A 25,900-nucleotide genomic window follows, 5' to 3' on the forward strand; every position below is an offset into this window, starting at 1 on the left:
AATGGGGGGGACAAGCCACTGCCCCCCCCATCAGAGATAATGAGCAAGGGAGGTTAAGTGACTTGTTCAGATTTAAATAATTATTGAGCGATTCTACTCAGATATCAACCGCAGTTTATCTCCAAAGGCTCTTTAAACTATACTTCATGCTATACATTTAAAAAGATTAATCAGAAACTAACACACCATTGTAAAGCAATTATACTCCAATAAAGATGTAAAAAAAACATTAAAAAAATAGATTAATCATCAACGACTTTCCTCCATAATATCTGAGGAGTACCTCATAATTTAATAAACTGGATCTTTCTAGAAAAAAATGTTCCCGGTGTATCTTCCTAGAGGTCCTTAGGAACCTGTGGAAATTACCGTTATGCTTCACAGTTAATATTTAAATCACTCTATGTATTTACAAGGACCATAGAGAAAAACTCATTATTTTGAAGGCCAGCAATTCACAATTTGAGATCATACTGTCAACTGAGAGGAATAGACTGTAGTAAGGGTAATAATTTGGGCAAAAGAGGTTTATATGATAATCCTGAAAACTAAACTACCTAGTTTTTATTAAAAATGTGAAATTAACCTATGTCCAAAAATAGGGTGAATTTTGTAAATTCTTTTACTCCTTTCAAAATCACCTGTTGTACAAAAAGGGAGTAATCTTTTACTTTACAAAAATCTTTAAGTCCTTCTATCAATTATTTGGTTTAGAACAATAAAGTATTGTTTGGAAAAGTCATACAGTCCAGAAGTCTCAATAATGCCAATTCAGAATCTTATAGTTTAACAGTCAGTTTAAGAATAAAAAGGAGACAAAGGAATTTAACACAGATTTATTAGTTACACAGATTAGTTTTGAGTGTACAACATCAAAATACTAAATGTCATTGTATGAGTCATTAAAATCTGATCATTTACTGTAGTTGTGACTGGATTCTTATGGTTTGATATAGAATTTCTACTAACATCAAACATATGTTCAGAAGCTGCAGAGTATCAAACAACTTCGAAGGAAGAAAACCACTGTTCCATAAATCTTTAAGTGACCCTAGTGATGAAGACAGGGATGCCGGATCGATGTGAAAACTCTGAATGAGAGGAAAAATATCCTCAGTTCCTATTACATATTCATCAGTTTCACTCGACTGCTTCATCCACCCAACTAAAATTTACCATATAAAAGCTGGCCGACACCCTTTTGGGACATTTGCTGGAAAGGGAAGGGACGGTTGTGAACGTTGGTGTAGAGGGTGGCTTTAGTGCTTGCATTTATGGCCTTATGCCGGCTTATGTTTACATATTTTCCATGTGGGGATTCTGACCCCCCCAGGAAGCCGGCTGTGTCCCTGGAGATTGCTTTCGCCCAGAGCTCCCTCACGTTGAACTGCTCCCCCTCCGTGTCATCCACCCACGGACAGTCACAGACATGCTGAGTAAATCCCAACCCTTCATACTGATGCCAGCTGTATTGTCCTGGTCTCCTACCCTCGGAGTCCCAAAGATCCCAAAGATCTAATAGCAACAATTAGATGCTGAACAACAAATTATATGAGAAGGGAAACTAAGAAAAACAGAAAAGTAGAAAACTTACAAATGAGCGCGTGAAGTAAGCCCGAGTACCAGTTACTGCAGCTAAAAACTCCATGAGGACTGAGGCTGTGACTGCCTTTTACGGCTGCATCCTCAGGAGTACGTAGAAGACATGTAATAAACATTTGCTGAAAGAATAAACTGCAACAAAATAATAGCCCCTTTTTTTACTACCTGTTTAAAACATCTTTTCTGTTTATAGGAATGGACTTAGAAAAAAGTTGAGAGCTCTTATCAGAAGAGGCCCGTCCTAATCAGTCAGTCTGCACACATCCACAGGCTGTGTGGAACCAATTTTGTGGCTGTTATTCCTCTGCCAGAGTGATTCTCACTAAAAGATATGCTCATGGCATAAAATGGGAAAAACAAATTACAAAACATTAATCTGCATAAAGTTTTGTTTTTTCATAATATACTTTCCCCATTTGTCTGCTATTTTAAAAAAGAAAACCTTGAGGCTTTAGATTCCCATTTTAGTGACAGTGAAAGTGAGGGGTGGTTGTGTTGTGTCCAAGATGACACTCTGGCAGTTGGATCAAGGACTCAAATCCAATTATTCTAGCTCTAAACTCTGTAATTAATATTTAAAATGGTCAGGTTTTACAAATACAAAATATATCAAACCTATGAATCTCAGGTTCTTCACCTTCAATATGAAAGAATTAGATTACAATCTTATCTCTATCAAGTCTGTTTAAATTTTAAAACTATGTTTCTATAATTACAAATAACTTACAATTAATAAAAGGAAAAAAAAAAAAACCACCGTGGAAGATGAAGTCTCAACTGTCCTTTTTGCTTTGCATAGAGAATTATTTACATCCCAGACAACCAAAAGATAAATGGTAAAAATAACGAACGGTTACATGTTTTCAATTAATTTATTTTAGAAAAATGAAGATTTACAATTGGTGCCTTAAGGCAGGATATCATGAATTCAACGAGTTAGTAACACAAACTTTCAAAACCCTTTATAGATTAGTCCAAAGTAGAAAATTATTTTTTGCCCACTCTTGGACTCAGACACATTCAGAAAAAATATATATTTATAAAAATAAAATGGCAAACCTAATCCCACCAATTAATTGATAGTCTTAACATCCTACACTTGTTTATTTGAACACTCTCTATATAAAAAGAATAGCTGAGTGATTTTTCCCTGTCCTACTTCCATATCATGTGAAGCAAAGATGAAAATATTTAAATTACTTTTTGCAAAATCAAAACCCAAAAGCCCCTGAAACAAAACACAAGAAATATCAACAAGAACAAATATCCACTGAATGAAAATATAGCTAATTGTTTTACTATTCATATAGACCCGTCCTTCAGCCGCTAGACATTTGGCTCTTCACGTTATTTCTAACTCAGATACCAGGGAGCACTATGTATAAAGAAGCAAGTGAAAACTCCAGGTCTAATCCACCTAAGTTTCAGATATAGAGAAATATTAACGTATACAATGAAACAAAAAGGACGGCAAGCTATAATGAGGTGCGCTGCTCCATAAAAACATGCACTTTCTCTCTTTGAAGTATCTTTAAAAACTGTCTGAGCACCAGATTCAGCAACAGCAAGCATCTAGCATCTTGAATATTAGAAGTCAGAAACAGAACTTTATTGCCACTGAAAGAGAAGGCAAAACTCCAGCTTACTGAAGGGTATTCCCCCTATTGATATGTAATCACAGTGAGATTCATCACTGAATTAGGATGATATCTATGTTCTTCTACAAGATTCATTAAGAAACCTTCCTTTATTTTGAAGTAATTTTTCCTAAAACAAAAACAGCATTTCTAGTAAACGCTGATATCACATTGAGGGGAAAACCATACTAGTGAGCAAAAACTTTCAACTTGTTTTGTGAGGATATTGTGACAATATCCTAAAGTAGAGACAAGTAAAAAGCAAAATTTTAATAAAAAAATTATTCACTTACAAACCATCTACACTTTTTGTTTCCCAAATAGACACATTTTGAAAACACAAACAAGAATATGGGGCAACAGTACAGTGTTGTGAAAAAAGATAACAGAGAACTAAGGCATTAATTTATAGACAAGAAAATCTCAAAATACAAAGAACACTGGACTTCGTTGATACATATTAAGCTTTGCTCCTTTTTTTTTCTTTTCCCTGTTTTGGTCTTTAATTTACAGGTGTGCTTGACAAAAGACAAAACCATGCAGATAACAGACATCTGTTAGTGATAAACATGAAGAAAGAAGCCATGACATTTTTACAGCTTCCTCCTGCCACTAGTAGTGGCTAAGCTGTAACTTCCCTACCAGGCCGAGACTAACGTGAGGCATCTGTATTTAGCTAAGCTTTTCACAGCTGCAAAATAAGCTTGACTGCTGCCAACATTAATATCTATTTTCCAAAAGACTGTCTCATTACTCTTTAGAGAGAAATTTCCTTGTTAAATTAACAGCATTTTTCTCCAGTTTCCATTTAAGAATAACATTTCATTCTAGTATTTCGTGAAATTTCCTGGGACTGCATACGTGCTTCATTTATAAAAATGATAATAATGGGGCGCCAAACATCAAGAACAAGTAAGGACTATATACTAAAAGGTACGAGAGAGCAATTCCTAGTAACTCCTTAGGACAAAGGCACAAGAGCCTCAGGTTAGTAGTGATCAGCTTGGCATCAGAAATAGCCCCAGGCTGCCCTGGGGGCCACAGCCCTAAACAGCTTCACTATCAGGACCATGAATTACATAGTTTTAAAGTGATGAAACATTTAAAAATGTTTCATAACTCAATGAATAACCACCCAGATTATAGTCACTTAATAAAAATCCTAAACTTAGCTAAAATGAAGGCCTCAAACATAAACTAATCTACCATAAACATACCACACTGTTATTTAAAAGATACCAGTTTTCGTACATAACTTGGGATAGAATTCCTATGTTATTCCGTTATGGAGAGAAGATGAGAGGTCATTAGCTGAAATGAATAACAATGGGGAGGACGGAGAAGGTAACTGGCAGATGTCTTTAATCACTGGACATGAAGTTTCTTTAACAGGCTGATTATGCCACTCATTACTCATTATGAACACAGACACGCCCATAATATTACATAACAGATGTATGTCAATAAATTTCATATGTGTATATGTATATATAGATATACATACACACACACTAGATTATAAATTACTATAAAGTTACCATACCATAAAATAAAAACATGATATATATTACTTTTTAAAAAGCAGCATGAGCTTTTTACGAAAGAAAAAATTTTAGACGAAATCCCAATATATAAAACAGAGAAATAAAAGTATGCTGTTCTGGCTAAAGCAGTGTAGGGGTGACAGAGACCCCCCTCCCTTCCTGCAGTGTTGGCTGAAACACCTTCTCAGTGTCCAGGGCATCATTTGAAATCACTGATCCAAGTAAATCCTGTTTCTGCTGCAAAGATTAAACATAAGACTATTTTTTTTTCCCACGATATAGGCCCGTATGAAAGTTTTATAATGTAACTGAGTATAAAGGTAAAAAGTAACATTTCCTCTCCTTTAAAAATAACAAAATAAAATCACTATGCTGTATAAAACCAAATTATTTTATCTCATAGTCTTAATTTGATCCTTGGAAAAAGTTATTAGTTCTCCTTAAAGTGCCTAAATTTTAAACACTTAATTTTGTCCATATAAATCTTATCCAAAACATGAGGAGAATGGATGGTAGGAGGTGGAGGTGTTATTTTTCTCTATCACACACGTATCTTCTACCTGCCTGGCCAATTTAAGTATTCTGCCCAAGAATCTTAATTTTGTCACAGAATATTCAGATAGAGAAACATGCAAATAGAACTCATCTGGTAGAACAACATCTATAAGGTAAACTTCGATGGAGTGTTTTGATTTTGTTTGTTTTAGACAAACGTTTCATCTCTTTGCTCCAAACATCTCCCCATTTACGGAAGGACTATTTTATAACCCATGCAGTTGATGTCAGCAAAATACAAACACCGTGTTCTCTTCTGTAAAGGTCATGATTAAATGTCTAAATTCAATGAATAGACTCTTTAATAATTCGAAATCCTATGAAATATTTTATCTTGGTAAAGTCTCAGTCTTTCTTCTTTTCTAACACATCTTTGGGTTCTTGCACTGCAGGCACCAGAGAGTCCCCACTCCTGGGCTCCTGTTTTTCTTTGCTCTCTTCTACCGGTTCTGGGCTTTCCGTCTCACTTTTGGACACTTCATACCGTTCTTCTATGTAACCTTCGTCTGTGTCAGCCGTGTAGATGCCGTAGCACATGATGCTGATGACACCCAGTGGCAGGCCAAAGAGAAAGCAGCCCATAAGTGGAGAGCTCTTGAATATAGACTGTGGAAAGATAGTTACATCCCTCATTTGTATTCTGATATAAAAAGCACAAATGAATTTAAAACCACCACAGATTTCTTCCTCTTGCTGCCATCCAACTTGCTTTTAGTTCCAGTGAATCAATGTCAATATTTCCGTTGTGACTATCACGTGAAAGGCCCTTTAGAAAGTTTATACCCATGTATGTGTGTATGTATAACCAGCTATTGGCAGCAGAAAAAGGCACCAAGTTGTCCACTACCTTTTCAAAAGATGTTTATTTTTCTCACATTAATCACAAAGGTCTGTTTTGAGATGGCTATTATGTGCCAAGAGCTGTACAGTTATATCCTGGCTATAGGAATCTGCTATGGAGAAGGGTGGTTATTGACCATATAATACTCTCTTCACATAACATTTTTAATAATATTTTACTTGTCCGGTTAGTAGTAAAGCAACATTAACTTGATAATTTCCCTCAGTTTATATACTGTCTCCTCGGCTCCCAGAAAAGTAAAAGCAATTTAACTGAATAGGTTTTGCAACTATAATATATTCTATGGATTGTGACTATAACTCTTGAGAACTAAATAGACAAGTTCAGAGGAGAGCAGGGTCACTTTGGATTGAGATAATGGAAAAAGGCATCACAGAATAAAGGTGTTTTGAGGCAGAAATGTAAGCGTAAGAACAAGGCAGGCCAGGGTACAGTGTGAGCTCAAAGACTGAGAAGGAGAACATGTGAGACGGACGGAGAATTGTGAGGGGCATCACAGGAAAAGGGAAGGAAAGTGATCAGAACTGATTATTTTAGTGGTACTAATTAGGCAGAGGACTGGAGGCAGGGCAAGAGGAAGTGTGAAGACCAAGTGGAGGCTAGGGCAGCAGCCACACATAATGGGATAAGGGCCCCATCCACAGAAAGAAGGTCACTGACAAACTGAAGGATGCACGGAGTAACTGATGAGTTATTAGCGTGACTTGACTTCCCACCAACAGAAGAAGGTTAGCTCTGTTTTGCTTTTGGCCGTAATGAACGAAAATACCCGTGGAGGAGCTCAAGATAGACAACTAGAACTAAGTTAAAGGCTCCAACAAATTTAGGGCTGCCCTGCAGTCAGGCTGACTGACAGTGGAAGCTGGGATCGTAAGAGAGATTTCTTAGAGTTCTCAGCAAGAAGGCTTCAGATCCAAGGGCTGAAAAGGGCAGGAGGAGGAAAGAAACTCTGAAAAACACTTTAAGTCATGCTATCAGGTTCAGTGATTCTGAATTCCAGTTAACTCACCAATCATACAGAAATGAATAATTGGAGAAACTTAATATCCACCTGATTAGTATCTTTTCTTAACGTAAATATGTACTAGTTCTTATCTTGCAAGTTAAGAATATGTACTTTTACCGAATCCTTTGAAATTCCAGATTTTACCTTAGTTAGACATAACCTATATACCGATATAGTCTCAATTATTAGTGACACTAAACACACTGTCACAACTTACCACAATAGTAGATTTGGCATCAAATACTATTCTTTTCAATCTCTGCAAAATGCTATCCCCTCCTTGGGCCTTAAATTTAACAAGAAAAAAACAATTGTTATTTCAGTACTATTATTTCATTTTTCTGTTAGATAATCTTACAATTGCAGGTCAAGAGTTGACTACAAAAGATTACACAGAGCACCTGGAAGAGCCGCGGAGTAAATATTTACTGGTTTCTCTGTCCCACCCTCCTTCTGCTCTCGTATGAACACAGTCTGATTCTCCTCTGAAAATGCATCCTCCCTGGTCACAGTCCAAGCAGCTCGGCTGAGGCTGACCCACCCAAGTGCCGGCCTGCCCAGCTTTTCAGTTTAGCTGAGGGTGTTACAGTTGCTGCAGGATATCCTCACTGTCCTGCAGGGAAAGTCTCTCCGATGATGAAACCCAAAAAGAAAAAAGTGCTGGAAGGCAGAGGGAGAAAAATTCCTGATGAAAATCCATCAAATCCCTGCATTCAGCCATGCCTGGAGTCTGGCTCATTCCCTGAATTTCACTAACTTACAAATAGAAGGGTTCTCACTCATACAGGTGAGCATCATTTCAACAAGTGTTATTTTCACAAATATAAAATTCCTACTATGTGATTAAGAGTGTTTCCAAAGAAGAAATACTTGTTACTCTGTGAGGCAACTTTCAAATAGTTTGTGTAAAGCTGAAACAAGTCTCGCAAAGTAATAATTACATTTCACAAAAGCACTGAAGTCTCTTCTCTTCTTATCTTATTCTAGTATATTGAATTAAGATGCATGTTGGCCACAACCTGCTGAAGTGATTTCATGACCCTCTAATACGGGCTACAACCCAGTTTGAAAAACACTGCAATATGGTTTACAGAAAAAAACAGTTAAGATTATCCATTCATCATTTCTGAGAAATATTTTGTAGGATTATATCTGGAACACTCCACTGGGGCTGGTTTTAAATACATTTCCTGATCTTTTAAGAAACTGTGGTGCTATTCACAGATTTTTTTAGAAAACCAATCCAAGTAACTTAATGCAATTGTATTCTTGAATCCAGAGAGGTACTAAGAGTCAGGAAGTTCACTATCGGATAGCTCTGTACCCTGCAGACCTCTTAGCATCCCTAGCCCCTGACTCTAAATGCCAGTAACACCTCCCCGCATCACTATGACAACCTATGTCCTCCAAATAACATTCCACCCATTAGCAGCCTCTGCCACTTAGGTCCTGGGGAAGGTGACTCTGCGTATCATGTGAGAGAAGCAAGGATGGAGGCCTGCCCCTCACCCCGGGTGATGGCCGACTCTTTCTTTCAGAATCAGAAGAAAATAACTCATTTCTCCTCCACCTCCTCCCATCACCCCATTGCAATTAAAGCAAAAACTCACATCTACTGTGCCATCCAAAACGTTATTAATGAACTGGACCATGTCTTCTGCATTCTTAATCTGTCTATCTAGTAAAAAGTACTGTTGGTTTGAAGTATTCAGTACAACCACAGTTGGGACTTTTAATTCACTGAAAATAGAAAAACAAAAGAAATTAAAATACATGTTAAACACAGAGACAACAAATATTCTGATACTTATTTGAATTATATCTAAATAACTAGATGTGCAAAAGGAGGGAGCTATAATACCTTTGCCTTCCTTTGTTTACATAAAGAAAAATTCAAATTGTGCATCAATTTAAAAAATAGCTAAATTAACATTTATGAAAACTATTAGTATACAACATCAGAAAAATGAGTATTCACGATCAAACCTAAGGATAAAAATTATTATGTATGAAGTATCAATTTCTGGGCAATATAATTCCTGGCCAAAAGTTTATCTTAAATACCATCACTTTAATTATATACAGCCCACCTCAGTTAAAGGGCATTCAGGCAGCTAGAGAAGGAACAGCATGGTCTCCAGAGTTACACTGCCTGTGTTTGGATCTGATGCTTTCCCAAAACTTTGTTTAAGTCTAATACTTTTCATTTATAAATGAATAAAGGTGTGGGGGGCAGGGTACCTATCTTGCTACAGAAGTTAAATGAGAAAATTCAAGTTAAATATCCAGCACATTCCTTGTATCAATACATCATATACATTCAACAAATACTATTCCAAATTCTCTGAATGCCCACTACCCTATGGTATAATCACCCCATCCTCTTGGGTGCTTCAGTGATATACTAGACGTCAATTCAGTTTGCAGACAAAAACCATAATATTACTAATGTGTCATTTACTTCAAATAATTTTTTATCCCTTCAAGAATAGGGTTTTGCGTAATCATAAAAAGGTGCTTAATTCTGTATGCCACCTACATTATCAATTTATGGTTACTCATGTGTCCATATGAATGTATTATGCAAAAGTACAAAACTCTACAGTAGAAACAATTTACAGCACTGTATTATCACCACATAAGTAACTGGGTCCAGGAGGTTGCTTTCTTGTTTATAATTCTCTATCCCTCCCCACACCACGTCCTTCTCTCATTGAGGCAAAACATGATCCCTGATGTTGGGCTCAGCCGTGTGGTTTGGCCAATGGGAAGGCACAGAAATGACTGAAGCAGAGGCTTGAAATGTGCTTGCCTTCTTGTGTTTCTGCTACTGCCATGAGAAGAACATCCCCCAGGAAAATATCCCTCCAGGGTCAAGGACATGGAAGACACGTAGGGTAGACCTGGACCTAACTGGCAGCTTGGAGCCACGTCTGGCTGTACCCGGCTAAGGTTAGCCAAGCCCAGACGAGTGAGAGAGAATAAAGGATTGCTGTTTTATGCCACTGGGTATCAGGGTGTTTTGTTATCCAGTATTATTGTTAGGCAATAATTAACTGTAACTAAAAAAAAATCTTAGCTTCATTCTTGTTTATAAAAACATGAGACAACTTTTTAACTTATAGTAGTTTAGTTATCATCATATTGCATCAGTAGCAAAATTCTATTTTTATGGAATGAAGTAGAACCTGGTCTTCCTATAAAAAATCCTATGAAAAAGTTAAATACACAGCTGAACTAGAAACAATTTGTTCTGAAATAATTCCATCTGAGTAACGATGAAAAATAGCACCTCATCCTATTCCCTCTTAACTATACTCACAAAAATCAAACACAAAGTAATTTAACAGACCAAAGGTCTGAGAGTACCCTGTTTACTTTGAGAAAAAGTAAAAAACATCGTCAACACTACAGTGTTAACTATCTTATATAATATCACGTATTTGCCCTAAGTTAAAAACTTTTAGGCATCAATACTTATTGAATTCTACTAATTTATGTGTCAATACTGATCTTACAGTAGTTAGGAGATTTTGCAGTAAGAGAGATCTGCATTTGAGGACTGGATCTCTTTGACTTACTTGCTGAGCATCCTTTGGCTTATTATTTAACTTCCTTGAGTTTCTTCTAAGAAATTTCAATTTCCTCATCTATATAAAATGGAAATAACAGTACTTATACCTTACTGAGTTAGTGTAAAAGTCAGAAAACATACATTGACAACTCAGTACAGTGTTGGTCACAGGGTAAGTGCTCGTTAAGGACTTTCGATAATTATATAGCCATCATTATATGCCTTCTGTCTTCTCTCAAAAAAAAGCCAAGTATGAATTTAAAAAAAAAAACAAACAATAAGAGGTTGGTGGTAGAGATTATTGTTCTCTGACCATAACTGCAGCAAAACTTCTATCTCACAACTCACATTAGAAATAATACTCATGAAGGAATGTCCATCCATCTCTAGAAATTCTGAATATTATCCTGAATCAAGGAGTTATTTATCAGATGCAAATTGCTTTGGCCTCTTGCCCAAAATGTTTTACTGCATCACTTTATTGGCTTGCCTCCAAGGACATTATAAATGGTTCTATCGAAGTCCCTACTATATATACTGTAAAGGTCCTATTAAAAATAAATTTCTATTATAATGTGCCCCCCCTTTATGAGATTATATAGCATAGCAATTCCTCTTAGGTTTCTACAAGGTCAGCCATACTCCTATAAGCAACAGTTATTCTATAGGGGACGGGAAATGTATAAACAATGTTCTTCTACTTTGTCTTGAGTATTAAAAATTCAAATTGTTTAAGTACCTTTAGTAATTGTATAGATCCTTTATTTTATTTCCCTTTGTCTTGATTTCTTCATTATATATTACATCTGGTACTTTATGTCTTCGGTAAACCCTCTCAAATTCTTATTGGAATAAGGATAATGAATTGATTATAAATGAATAAAGGTACTTTACTTCGTAATTTTAGGCTCTTACCTGAAAATTATGAATGTTATTCTGGGTTTATGAGTTGGTAAAGCTCTGGAGGGCTTCCGCCATCTTCACGTCCAGGCTATTTTAAGACCCATTTTCCAAACACTCTTGTGTTTGCTATTACACTCTGCCTGAAATAACCTCGCTGCATTCTTCATTCAGCTACTTCTCATTCTTTAGACTCTCCCTTAATTACCGGCTCTTGTGGCAAGCGTTTCCTGAGCCCCTGCGCCTTGCTGTGCATTTTGGTGTGGCTGGGTCTCTCCGTGCTTCCAGAGCTCCGTACCACACAGGCCTTCCCACACAGTGCTGGAGTCACCGTACTGTATCACCCAGCAGACCGTGAGCATTTGAAGACAGGGCCTCTATAATTTACTCATCTTTTTGCATCAACAGTGTAATGCCAAACACAGTGTGTGACTTACAGCAAATATTCACTAAACGTCCGCTGAACAGAGTAGGCTTTTATTTGAAACTTATTAATTCAGTATAGGTCTGGTAAATGTTTTCTAATATCAACTTTCTGAAGTGACAAATCAGATCTTTACATCATAAGCATAATCAATATTATATTAGAGCTGCAAAGTTTTCCTATAAACTTACTTTAGTCTGTTAAATTCTTCTAGAATAGCAATTAATTCTTAAATGCTAAAAATTTTCTACTTAAGTTACATTTATTCATTAAAACAGAACTTAGGGTTCATATTAAACAGAAACTACAAAGTTTACAAGTTTTTGAATGATGTTTTCTTTCCAAAATACTATAAATTGTCAACATTAAATTGGGAGGTTTTTTTTAGTATAGAGAACTTTAAAGTTTAATAAGTTTCAAATACAGATTTTAAAACTAAAGTAAATATTTAATGGGAGAATATCTGCATTGGCATATACAAAGGTTTGCTTTTTTCAGCTATTAGTCCTGCCTGTCTCTGAAAAACAGAAATTTAAAAATTGATAGAGTCGGGACTTCCCTGGAGGTCCAGTGGTTAGGACTCCGTGCTTCCACTGCAGTGGGCACAGGTTCAATCCCTTGTCAGGGAACTAAAATCCCACAAGCCACACAGTGTGGCCAAAAAAAAAAAAAAAAAAAAAAAATTGATAGAGTTGATAGCAAAATCATTTCGTCATTTAGCATTTTACTTACTCCATCAGCAAGGTATTTATATAGTCATTTCCATCCATATGGCCAAACTGAAAATCCCTAATCAACAACAACCAAAAAGAACAGAGAAAGAGAGGACAATATTAAATACAAAAAAAAGATAAATACAAAGCACTGAATTTAGGGTTTGGTAAGCATGCAAACACTGTAAACATTTAACATATCAATCACATACAATAAATATAAAAAAGTATGAATCCTACTGGCTTTTGAGATACAAACACGTAACAAATTAAGCAAATTTTAAGACATTTCTATTTTGTTTCATACTGTGTAACACAAGAAATACATATATCATTGATATATTTGATTAGAAGACTTAGAATAAAAAGGGCATAATAATTAAGTAATGCAACAAATTTATATTGACTGTCTTTTATAACAGTAACAAACTGATTTAGCATACAGGAAAAAATATCACCTATTTTTTATGTTCCTATTAAAATAGGAACATTTTGAGTTCCTATTAAAATCGTCATCTGTATCTGACTTGTGATTCCTCATTTAATTTTATTTCAAATGTATGAGTATACAGGCAACCTCCTTTTATTGGGCTTTGCTTTACTGCTGTTCCCAGATACTATGTTTTTTACAATCTGAAGGTTTCTGGCAACCCTGCTTTGAGTGAGTCTATCTGTGCTATTTTTCCAACAGCATTTGCTCACTTCATGTCTCTATGTCACATTTTTGGTAATTCTCACAATATTTCAAACTTTTTTCATTATTATTATATCTGCTCTGGCGATCTGTGAGCAGTGATTTTTGATGTTACCATTGTGATGTTTGGGGTGCCACGAACTGTGCCCATACAAGACTTCGAATTTAAGCAATAAATGTTTTGTGTGTTCTGACTGCTCCACCAACCAGCCGTTCCCCCATCTCTCTCCCTCCCCCTCTCCCTGGGCCTCCCTATTCCTTAAGACCCAACAATATTGAAATTAGACCAGTTAATAACACTACAATGGCCTCTAAATGTTCAAGTGTAAGAGTCCCCACGTCTTTCACTGCAAATCAAAAGCTATAAAAGATCAAGCTTAGTAAGGAAGGGAAGTTGGAAGCTCAGATAGGCTGAAAGCTAGGCCTCTTCCAGCAAACAATTAGCCAAGTTGTGAATGCAAAGGAAAACTTCTTGAAGGAAATTAAAAGTGCTACTCCAGTGAATACACGAATGGTAAGAAAGTAAAAAACAACCTTATTACTGATATGCAGAAAAGTTTCTGTGGTCTGGGTAGATCATCAAACCAGCCATAATATTTCCTTAAGGCGAAGCCTAATCCAAAGCAAGGCCCAAACTCTCTTCAATTCTATGAAGGCTAAGAGAGGAGAGGAAGCTGTAGAAGAAAAGTCTGAAGCTAGCAGAGGTGGGTTCATGAGGTTTAGGCAAAGAAGCCATCTTCATAACATGAAGTGCAAGGTGAATCAGCAAGTGCTGATGTAGAAGCTGCAGCAAGGTATCCAGAAGGTCTGGCTAAGATAAGTCATGAAGGTGGCTACACTAAACAACAGATTTTCAGTGTAGATGAAACAGCCTTATACTGGAAGAAGCCACCATCTAGGATTTCTAGCTAGAGAGAAGTCAACAATGCCTGGCTTCAAAACTTCAAAGGACAGGCTGACTATCTTGTTAGGGGCAAACATAGTTGGTGACTTTGAAACCAATGCTCATTTACCATTCTGAAAATACTAGGATCCTTAAGATTTATGCTAAATCTATCCTGCCTTTTGCCCTACAAATGAACAACAAAGCCTGGATGCAGCACATCTATTTACAACATGGTTTACTGAATATTTTAAGCCTCACTGTTGAGACCTACTGCTCAGAAAAAAAGAGATTCCTTTCAAAATATCACTACTCATTGACAATGCACTTGGGTCACCCAAGAGCTCTAATGGAGATGCACAATAAGATTAATGTTGTCTTCACTCCTGCTAACACAACACCCATTCTGCAGCTCATGGATCAAGGAGTCATTTTGACTTTCAAGTCTTCTTATTGAAGAAACGCGTATCCTAAGGCCACAGCTGCCATAGATAGTGATTCCTCTGATGAATCTGGGCAAAGTAAACTGAAAACCTCTGGCAAGGATTCACCATTCTAGATGCCATTAAGAACATTCATGATTCACAGGAAGAGGTCAAATATCACCATTAACAGGAGTTTGGAAGAAGCTGATTCCAACCCTCATGGATGATTTTGAGGGGTTCAAGATTTCAGGAGAGGAAGTAATTGCAGATGTGGTGAATACAGTAAGAAAACTAGACTTAGAAGAGGAGCCTGAAGATGTGAATGAACTGGTATAATCTTGTGATAAAACCTGAATGGATGAGGAGCTGCTTCCTCCGGATGAGCAAACGAAGAGGTTCCTTAAAAGTGGTTCCAGGAATCTACTCCTGGTGAGGGGGCTGTGAGGACTGTTGAAATGACAACATTTAGAGGATTCAGAATATTACATAAACTGAGTTGACAAAGGAGCAAGGTTTGAGAGGACTGCTTCAAATTTTGAAAGATGTTCGACTATGGGTAAAATGCTACCAACGCTACGGAGAAATCGTTCATGAAAGGAAGAGTCAATGGATGAGGCAAACTTCACCGCTGTCCCATTTTAAGAAAAAGCCACAGCCACCCTGACCTGCAGTGACCACCACCCTGGCCAGTCAGCAGCCATCAACATTGGGGCAAGACCCTCCACCAGCAAAAAGATTACAACTCACTGAAGCCTCAGATGATGGCCAGCATTTTTAAAGTGTGTACAGTTTCTAGACACAATGCTACCGCACACTTAATATACAAAAACGTAACTTTTGTATGTTAAATAAAACCAAAAATTTCATGCGACTTGCTGTACTGCGCTGGGCTGGAGCCAAGCCCACCATACCTCTGAGGTATATGCCTGTATGTGCATATTTTCTTACCACCAACTTATCCCCAATCCTATCAAGACTCAGGTATGATACAAATTACAAGTTTTTTTTTAAACCTGTAAGACATATATCAATAAACTTCAAACAATTCATACTGAAATGCTACATGCTGTAATTCACTTCAGCTCCTTGATTCATCTTTGAAAGTATGAAATACTTCTGTGTTTGCTTTACTGTATTACAAAACCTAATTAGACAGAGATAATGGAGCCTTCCAGAATGCAAACACCTACCTGTGGAACTGGTCTCTATAATCTCTAGCAACTTCCTGAATAATTGACTTTAATCTGTGAGAAAACAAAAAATACATGAATATTCCATTTCATCAACTTGAAAAATATAATTACTCAATTATCATATATGCTGCCTTATCTAATATCTAACACTGCAGGAAAAGTAAGATACTATGTCAAGTTTATCTGAAGCCATGTAAAGTCTGAATTGGATGATATTTGAAGCTTAAAACTATTTCAAGGCACCATACCTGGTATGTTCAACTGATGTATTTTTCTCATCAATTACTGCGATAGCCACAAGCTTTCCTGAAATTAAGAATGACATATCTAAATTCAATAATCCTCATTAAACTTTTCAATTATTACTGTAGCAATGAATAGGAAAATAGTATATAGTTTCCAGAATTCAATTCCAATTATCTTAAACATGTTATGCTTGGCAGAGTGAAACAGTGAACTGTTGACTCCAAGTGATAAACTCCCACCTACCTCCCATCCCTGAAATGTAAATATCAGTAACAGTAAATATTTAACAATTCATATACTCAAATTGTTATTTTTTTCACACAACCCACACACTGAAGTATTTTGTTGAAAACTAAATCTATAAGGAACCAGTTGATAAAAGAAATATACTAAGAATGACTACAGCTCTGAAAAAATGGTATAGAACAAGAAAATGATTTTTACAATGTTATTCTCTTTGGTACCACGGGCCACTGTTTGCTAGTAATTAATGCACAAAATAAAACGGACTCAAGTTTATTTAACCCTCAACAGAACATAAATCATATTCATCTCTGACATCCTCCAGGACGGCAGCGTGACGTAACAAGCAGAGCACTGGTATGGAAGTCAGAAGACCAGACCCTGCAATCCAGCAGGGTCTATCATGTTCCAGGTCTGGGAGAACAACAGTGAAGCACAGCATCCATTAGCCATGTGCCTTAACCTCAGAGGACGCCAACTTATTTTAGAAACTATTATCTATTTCAAAGTCATCTGGAGAGCTGAATGAGATTACATGTACAAAAAGGCTGGGATAGTTTCCGGCTCAGAGTAGGTACATAAACGTAGGATTAAATCGACAATCTTTCAATCTCATCCCCATATCTTCTCTAATTTCATACTTAAATTCTATACAAACTTTAAATTCTACACAATCTTGACGCTTCTTTTAACCTTCAGCTAAAATCATTAGTTCATAATGTTTATTTCCCCTCTTGAAATATTACTGCATTTACTGTTCAGTGTTTGGTTTTTACTGTTATGTCTTTAATTTAAAGTGCTTCATGAGTGTTTTCAAAATGCCTACAACATGTCCAGCATCTTCCCACAGGCCGACACAGGGGGTTTCTCGCGTATTAAGTTCACAGTCACTGGGCGCCGAGCAGTGGACCCGGCACAGGGCTAGTTCCCGAGGCCACAGTGAGGAGCACACCGACACAGCTCTGCACTTGGGGAAGACAATCACACACACGCAGACGTGTGGTTAACAATCAGAAGACTTGGGGAGGACGGGGACATGGGGTTTATAAAAACATTTTATAAGAGTAAACTAATGTAGTTTCAGGGGGTTAGTGAAAGACTTTCCTAAGAAAGCAGTATTTGGTCTGAGTTTGACAGATGAATATAAATTCACTACACTTTTCCAGGCAAAGAAAACAGAATGTTTAAAGGTGCTCTGGTGCAAGGTACACAGCCTTTTCAGGAAACTGAACAGTCAGCGTGGCCGGAGACGGGAGAGAGTGAGACAAAACGGGAAAGTTAGCAGGAGTCGGAAGATGCAGGGACCTGCAGTCGTCAGAAGTCCTGAAAATACACTAGGTGTCTGAAGCCACCGAGGGCCAGGAGTCTGTTGCGGGGCTTATATGACAAGTGTCCAGGGAGGACCACAAGCGGGGCACAGCCAAAGCTGACACCCAACCAGGGCAATTACACTGGGAACACAAAGAAACATTGCCATAGCCAATTTCTTTCCAAATCAATCTGGGAGAAGACACGGAAGAGCTTTGGCAAAGCTGCCTATTTTAATTGCCGCCTCCTTCGATGCTGTACTGAGAGCAGAACTACTGTATTCCTGCATTCTCCCCCTTTTCCCTTCACGCGGGCCTGCATGAATCAGCAGGTAAACCCACAGTCTCTGACAGTATCCGCGTCAACTTCCAACACTGAGCTAACACACACCTCCCTCTGCAAGGAAAGCAAAGACAGAAGCATCACCAGACACAGAACATTAAAAGAAGGCTCAGGAACCAGAACAAATACCATCCTGTGAAAGTTACAAAGTAACAGAAAAATGTGTTGGAGCGCTTCTAATTTGTATTCTTAACCAGATCCAAGAGCAGGAAATCATGAAGAAGAAACTCTATACCTATTATTTCTCAGATTAAAAAGTTGAGCCTTGACTAACATTTTCCCATTCTTTTAATCTAAAACTATACGTTCATCCAACTATCATAAAGTTGTGAATGGAAACAAATGTGGCAACAATAACCATGACTTATTTCTTATTTGTAATTCATTATAAATTTACAAAACACTTCCTCCTAAAATTTACATGGTTAGCGTCTTACAATTTTTGTAGTTCACATCTATTTTAGACCAGTCCTTACAGCTGTAATTCCTTACAGCTTTCTTTTTTGCATCTATATTTCTATTTGCTTTGCTTATCACTTTCAATTACATAACTTCAAGAAACCATGCCAATCTGATGCCCATATTTTCTTCACAGGTAAAAGCAGGCTTTCAAAGGTTGTGCTAATTTGTATTCCAACTCCTATTACAAAATCAGCGTCCTGCGGACAGCTTTCTAGTTGGTTATTTTTTCTCATTTCCTTATTCTCCAGGCTCTGTTTTCCCTGTCACTATCACTTCTATTAGTAAACCCTTTCTAGCTCATCTTTATTCCACATGCAAAGGTATGTTCTTTGGTTAATATTAATCTATAGTCTCATAAAGTTGACGTGGCATTCAGGTCTGAAAGAAGGAATGATATTATGAAATAGAACTTAAAAAATTCATTTTCTACAGATTGAAGTAATCAGTTAAGGAAAAGTTTTGTAGTGTGATGGAGAGTTGTATATATGCTTGTTACCGGTATCTCCAAGTTCATACAAGAGGAAGCCATCCATTGTAAGATAATTTTGAAACCTCTCCCTGTTGATCCAAGATGATAGATCACCATCTTCGTACTCTTAAAAAAACAAAACAAAGTTGATAAATTATAGTGTAAATATGATGTTAAAATGTTTATAATGTTTAATCTAGCAGCATGTATAAAATGCCTGACAGAGGATCATAATCTTAAATTCATAAATTTCATTTTTAGAAAGCTATTTGAAGCAATCAAATGTAAAAAAAGGATTAATGCATAAAACAATTCATCATTATAGCACCACTGAAAATAGCAAAGATAGATAAAAATAAAGGAAATACTGAAACATCCTAAACAGGAAATAATTTAAATCATTATGGTACATGTTGAGAGAGACCATTTATAGATTTTAAAAAATTATAGTAATTAAGTGGTAAAGCAGGTAACAAAACAATATTACAACATGACTGTAACTCTGTAAAAAATAAAGTATGAAAAAAACTGATAGAGTGATAAAATGAAGGCATATATATACTCCTATAAATAGTTTTCCTGAGTTGATGGTTAGTCTTGGATGATAGCATTATGGGCAATTTTTATTATAATTTCTTTGTTCTTCTCTATTTTATGACATTTTGACCTCAGTTTACAACCCTCCTTCATATGTAAAACAAACTCACATATAAAGTCACACATACTATTTCAGCCCTTTTCAACGTCAAATACTTCCTCTGATGAGCAGACAGGAAACATTTACAATATCCAAGAGAATTATATCCTGATTAGAAATATAATTCTGAAAAATTATTACAACTGCATGAAAAAGAAGTTGATGTAAAAGCCTACCAATATGGATGAAGACTGGATTTTACTGATTTCTTGAAAGATGTGCTTTTTCTGTCACTTGCATTGCTAAACAAAACATTTTCAAGTTATCAAACCTATAAAATAAGTAATATAATGCAAATCTGAAAGCATTTATGGATTTGGATTTATGAATTAGGAAAACAAACATAAAACTAGAATTTGATTATTGGGCCATAATCTCCACTCCAGGTCAAAAAAGCAAATTTTCTAAAGATTATTCACAAAAGTGATAAATCTAAAACTCATTAGGAAATAAACTATCCTCCTAAGCCCCATCCCACTGTTCCTGAAATTATTAACAATGTAATAGTAGGATAAGCATTCAAAGTAACCTTTTATCTGAAGACTTCAGGCAGGTTCTAAGTACTGACTACTGAGTTAGAAAATGTTGGCCTTCAAAACATCTGTAGATACTGAACACATTACCCCTCTCTTTCTTATGTATCGGAGGCCACATCTGAAACATGGATGGGGAAGGGCACTTCTTAGCCATTATTTAGACTTAAATGTATTCTTTAATAAAGAAAATCAGAGCTTTTTCCAAAAAAAGTGAAGTGGCTCTCTGAGTTAAGAAACTCATAATGCAACTAGAACAAGAGATTTGAAGGCTGAATCTTGATTATACCATGTACTATTTTAACTTGGAAAAAACAAAAACAATCTCTTTAATCCTGTTTGTTTATAAAACAGTAAGACTGCTGATCTCAAAAGACTGTTGTAATGATCAAATAAGACAATATATTGAATATACTAAGTGCTTATCATACAAGGAGTGTAGATAAAGAATAAGTGGATGGAATATGAATTTTCCTTAACACATTTTCACATATGCAAGTTCCTCTTAATTTCCTTTTTAAGCCCAATGTCTCATGCAGCCATTCAACAAATATCCGATGAATGCGCAAAGGAATGAACCTGTAATTTAACTACATATCTCTCTCCTTTATCTAACATTCTTAGTTACCCTCTCTGTAATCTCAGGATATTTATCTATCTGTCTTACTACCAGATTAAGGTGAGAATAAAATGAAAATATCGAGTTAAGCAAATAGATAGTACCTGCTGTACAAAACGTAACAGGTAATGGTGGTTATTACACTACATTAAGAAATAAAACACAGTCCTCACATTTATCTAAAGATAGTGAAGATATAAGATTTTAGAACTGCTTTGTCTTCATGTTACTGTCAAAACAATTAAAATGCTCCTTTGACTAAAACAGGACAATCAAAATATTCCTTTTATTAGATATTCTTCTATTCATCTGAGTCATTTAAGCAACTCAAAGCTTACAGCTCTCAAACACTTCTAGTTTCTTCTCCGTCATAAGATAATGTGACTGAGCAGAACCCCTAAGGGGCAGTCCTGGGCGACCCTTCCCCCATACTCTCTGCTTATGTAACTGTATCTGATGCACTTTCCTGAGTTGTTTTGATGACCAGGAGCACTTATCCCCCAGGCCTACTGCAGCCTAAGGATTGATGATGTTAACTAACATGGCCCTTGCTGTTACCTCACCATCAACCAATCAGAGGACCGTGCACCAGCTGATCACACACCCTGTGACTCCCCTCCCTCACCTGGCCTTTGAGCACTAGCTGCCCTGGACTCCCTGCCTGGCGCCCTGCACTGAAGCTGCCCTTTCCTTCACCACAACCCGGCGTCAGCAGATTGGCTTTACTGCACACAGGAGAGTGGACCCAAGTTTGGTTCAGTAAAAATAACTCTCTAGAATGTTTCTGATATGAATAAAATGGTCCCGATCTGTGCTCTCCAACAAAAGCCACACAAGGCCACTGAGTATATGAAAAGTAGCTAGTAAGAATGAGAAACTGAATTTTTTATTTCATTAACTGTATGTAATTTACAATGTTACTAACATTGCTAGTAGGTGAGATTTTGCATTTGCTTTTGCTTTTCAGTGGCTGTGTACTGTCCAACAGATGTCGAGTTTCAGTGCTTCCTGAAATCCGAACTATCTCCGCATGCCCTGTGAGTCTGCTGCACTGCTCTTAGCTACCTCAAAGCCCAGTTTGCAAACTCTGGTAGTAAGTATTTGATAATACCAAGGAATTACTGTTAATTTTGTTAAGTGTTACAATAGCATGTGGTTATCTTAAAAAAAGAAACTCCCAAAAGCCCACATTTTTAAAGAAATGCATAATAAACGTGTAGTCAGGGACGCATAATGAAGCACATAGCGATGAAATGCCACTGGGATTTGCTACAATGCTTCAACAAAGAAAAAACATTGTTGAAGCAAACGTGGTAAGATCTTAGTAACTGTCTCACCTGGGTGACAGGTGTGTATGTAGAGTCTTACTATTTTAGCATTCTCTTTACTATAATGTGTGTTTGATATAATAAAAATATTTAAAAAATAGACCAAGTATTTGCTTCAACAGAGAAATGCTGAATAGCAGGTGGGTGGTTACTTCTGTCAGGGAGGGAGAGAAAAGGCTACAGAAGAATACCCCAGGGCTTCACCACTATTGAAGATGGTTTATTTCTTTCACATCTTTGTGTGTCTCAAATGTTAGACTTTTTAAAATTAACTTTGAATATTTTAAAGTAATGTACAGAAATTGCCTAGGGCTCATTTCTAAAAAAAGGCAAATGATCTGACAAAAAGAGAAATTTACTGTAGCCAAACTCAGGATGAAAGAACACTGAGTGGAAAAACTAAAGTTGAAGGGTAAGAAAAACCTAGCAGTCATTCAACTAACAGGAAATGTAAGCAGTAGCTGCATTTACTAAATCTTTCATCAACACCTAAGCCCTATAATAGATACAACATTGTAATTATAAAGTGTTTACATGAGTTAAAACTTTGGAACTTACCATCATAAACAAAGTAAGTTTCATCTTTGAAAACAAGCACAGCGGGCATCTCTTTCAGGGTCACATACTGCGAAAATCAGAAAAAAAATTTCAGTTGGTAGCCATGAGTTCAAAAGCATTGAAAGTTACCGGGGGGGTGGGAACCACAATGATGACCACCACAAAAAAGTTACCAACAGTTAAAAAGAACACAGTCAATCCCTAGCTCATCCAAGGACTGGGCTTGATACCTCTTTATACACCCCCTGGCACGGTGCCCTGTTTGCCCTGGTGAAACCACGAAATATTCTTAGAGTTGTTAACAGACTCAAAGATATCACAGGAAGTGAAGGCCAGGAGGCACTCTGAAACGGCGGAAGAGCAGGGGCTAAGGTAGCAATCAGCACAGGTAAGTTCTCCCCAGCACTCCCAGGCTGTGAAACGAGTCCATCACTTCACCCGGGGAGTCGGCTTCCCGTGAATCCAGGTCTCAGAGCACCCACCTCACTGAGGAGTTAGGAGAGTGAGATCTGCTAACACACGTTGAGAGGTGAGAGCAGGCTTAAACGATAAACTGCTTTATGAATGGGAACTTACAATGGCCATTAATAATAAGGAATCCATTCAGTGGGTACCTGCTTCTTATACCTGTGTTGTACTTATTTCAAAATAATAAAATTACAGTAGAGAAATCAGTATCAGAGCAGAAAAGATATAATTTAGGTAAGCCACACAGAATTACTACATGAGTGTGGCAATACTGAGCATAACAACAAATAAATCAGTAGATAACTAATAAAGTAAAAGTAATAATAAAATTAAAATAAGGACAGCTATCCTGGAAAGGTTAAAAAGGGAGGAAGGTATGTCACAGGTGATCTAGAATGATCTGGTTACATCACAGCACCATGAAAATAACTATTGTAAGGGCAGTGGTAAAGCTCTCAGGTGAGGCTCTACCATCCAGCATGCCTCTCTTCACCCATGGTTGGCAACTCATCCACACAGGTACCCTGGGATATTTCACAGCATTCAGCATCTCTCCCTTTCAAGGGTATCCCTGAGTGAGCCAGTCTCTGATATCACACCAGTGAGTCACTTGTCCCCATTACTCCTCTGAAACTGTTTCTCTTAAAACCACCAACAACCTCTATGGGGACAAACACCATGGTTCTTTCCTCTCCTCACCTTGGTTGCTTCACGGCATCTTGCACAATTGGCCACTCCTTTCTTAAACACTTTTTATCTTGGCTTCCCATTCACCTTGTTTTCCTACTTTACTGGCAATCTCTTCTCATTGTCCTTTGCTGTTAGGACCTGGACCCTCTTATCTCCCCCCAGATTTGCATCCCATGTCTAAGAAGTTTATTTCATTTATGCAGCCGTGACTTATCTCCAAACCCTTATCTGATGCTTGTACTTGGATGCCTAATATGTCAACTTAAAGTAAAATAAACCTTCAAAACACCATCTCTCCTCCCATACTCCAACTTGTTCCTTCCCCAGTATTCCCCAGCTCATAAATAACACCACCATCTAACCAGGTGTTCAGGCCAAAAACCTAAGAGTCATCCTTGATGCACCTCTTTTCCTCTAGAACAAGCTCAAAAAATTCTATCTCCAAATACAATTCTTTCACTTCTTCCTAATTCTCTTAATAACTTTCAAGCCTAAATCCTAGATTTCTTCAAGAGTTCAACTGAGCTTCCTGATCTAGTCTCATCCTGATCCAATTGTGTCTGCACTTAGCACAGAGTAATGTCCTTAAAATGAACTTGATACCAAATCCTCACATGCGTGGCCCTGACCTAGAAGGCCTCCACTGGCCTCTGCCTACCTCCCATCTCCTTTCTCACTGCAGTTCAGCCACACTGGCTATGGCTCTGTTACTCCACTATGCCAGGCAGGTTCTCATCTTGGCCATCTGTAATGTCTGTTCCTTGTGTCTGGTTTACTATGGCCACAGATCTGTGCGTGGCTCCTTCACATCCCGTAAGTCCCAGTTCAGATGTATTTTCTCCTCAGACAGACATTTCTTGATCAATCAAACAAGAGTAGCCATCCCACCTCTAAATGTCCTTACTATCACACTGCTTCTTTATTATTTTTTAGAGCAGTTATGATATCCTGTTTATAGCTTTGTTTACCGAGGACCACTATCTCAGTCTGAGGACCCAAGGAAGGCTGTTATCTACAATACTAAAACTCAGTCCACTTCCCCCACCCATGAGAACGTAAACTCCATCCTATCAGGGTCCTGATGATTTTGCTTGCCATCAATAATCCAGGACTTAAAACTGTGCATGGCACACAATTAAAGGACAACAAACAGTTGTTTAATATATATAGTAATTAATATACTACTTAAAATCCAACTTTAAAAATTACCTCAGGGACAACTTCTTCTGAGGCAGAAAAAAAGTATGTATATACAATTAATTCTGAAGCAGCATCGATGTATTTCTCCTGTGAAGATACAAACAGAAAAAAGGTGACTTTTAAATATTAATCAAGATCAAAATTCATTCCTCATTAAACATTCAGAGCAAGTAGTATCACTGCTAAGTAGTATCATCACAATTAGCTACCTTAAGTCTTTTCATGTGAAAAGATTAAATATAAGGAAATGAAATAAACTGTTTCTAAGGCAAAAGACCATTGTAACTAAGTGCTTGTATATGCCTTCAAATAAAGTTCATTAAATATAACAAGCTCAATTCATATTTATTAATTTAATTTGATGATGATTATAGGAAGAGATGTGTGTGTCTGACATGCAAACACAAACATACATACATGCAATAATCTTAAGACAATGAGCTTTTGCTTTTAAAAAGTTTACACTCAAACTGCATGTTGCAGTTTCAAAGACTCAAAATGCTAAAAAGCAATACAAAATCTAAATAACCAGGTCAACAGAAGAAATATACTAACACAGGCAACACCCACCCACTTTTTACTCAATTCTGTTTCATGAAGGCAAATACTATAGAGGGTATATGATGAAGTGTTTTTATTATAAAAATACTTAGATTCAACTAAAGTATTTCTAATAAGAGTGAAATAAGCCCTGAGTTTTTGGTGAAGCCCTCGTTATACAGAAA

At 36.9% G+C, this 25,900-nt stretch overlaps 1 protein-coding gene across 1 annotated transcript in view; it reads right to left on the bottom strand.

The window, feature by feature from the left end:
- Positions 1-821: 821 nt before the first annotated feature.
- TMX3 (thioredoxin related transmembrane protein 3) overlaps positions 822-25,900 on the bottom strand; it is a 46,144-nt gene continuing 21,065 nt past the window's right edge. The window contains exons 8-16 of the mRNA XM_030868138.2: positions 25,185-25,262; positions 22,818-22,884; positions 19,110-19,208; positions 16,261-16,318; positions 16,010-16,063; positions 12,837-12,893; positions 8,817-8,946; positions 7,424-7,492; positions 822-5,944 (exon numbers count right to left, since the gene is read on the bottom strand). Of these exons, the coding sequence (XP_030723998.1) occupies positions 5,684-5,944; positions 7,424-7,492; positions 8,817-8,946; positions 12,837-12,893; positions 16,010-16,063; positions 16,261-16,318; positions 19,110-19,208; positions 22,818-22,884; positions 25,185-25,262 (873 nt within the window). The 3' untranslated portion in view covers positions 822-5,683. The remainder of the gene's footprint in view (positions 5,945-7,423; positions 7,493-8,816; positions 8,947-12,836; positions 12,894-16,009; positions 16,064-16,260; positions 16,319-19,109; positions 19,209-22,817; positions 22,885-25,184; positions 25,263-25,900) is intronic.

The sequence above is a fragment of the Globicephala melas genome, chromosome 13 (assembly GCF_963455315.2).
Source record: "Globicephala melas chromosome 13, mGloMel1.2, whole genome shotgun sequence".
Lineage (NCBI taxonomy): Eukaryota > Metazoa > Chordata > Mammalia > Artiodactyla > Delphinidae > Globicephala > Globicephala melas.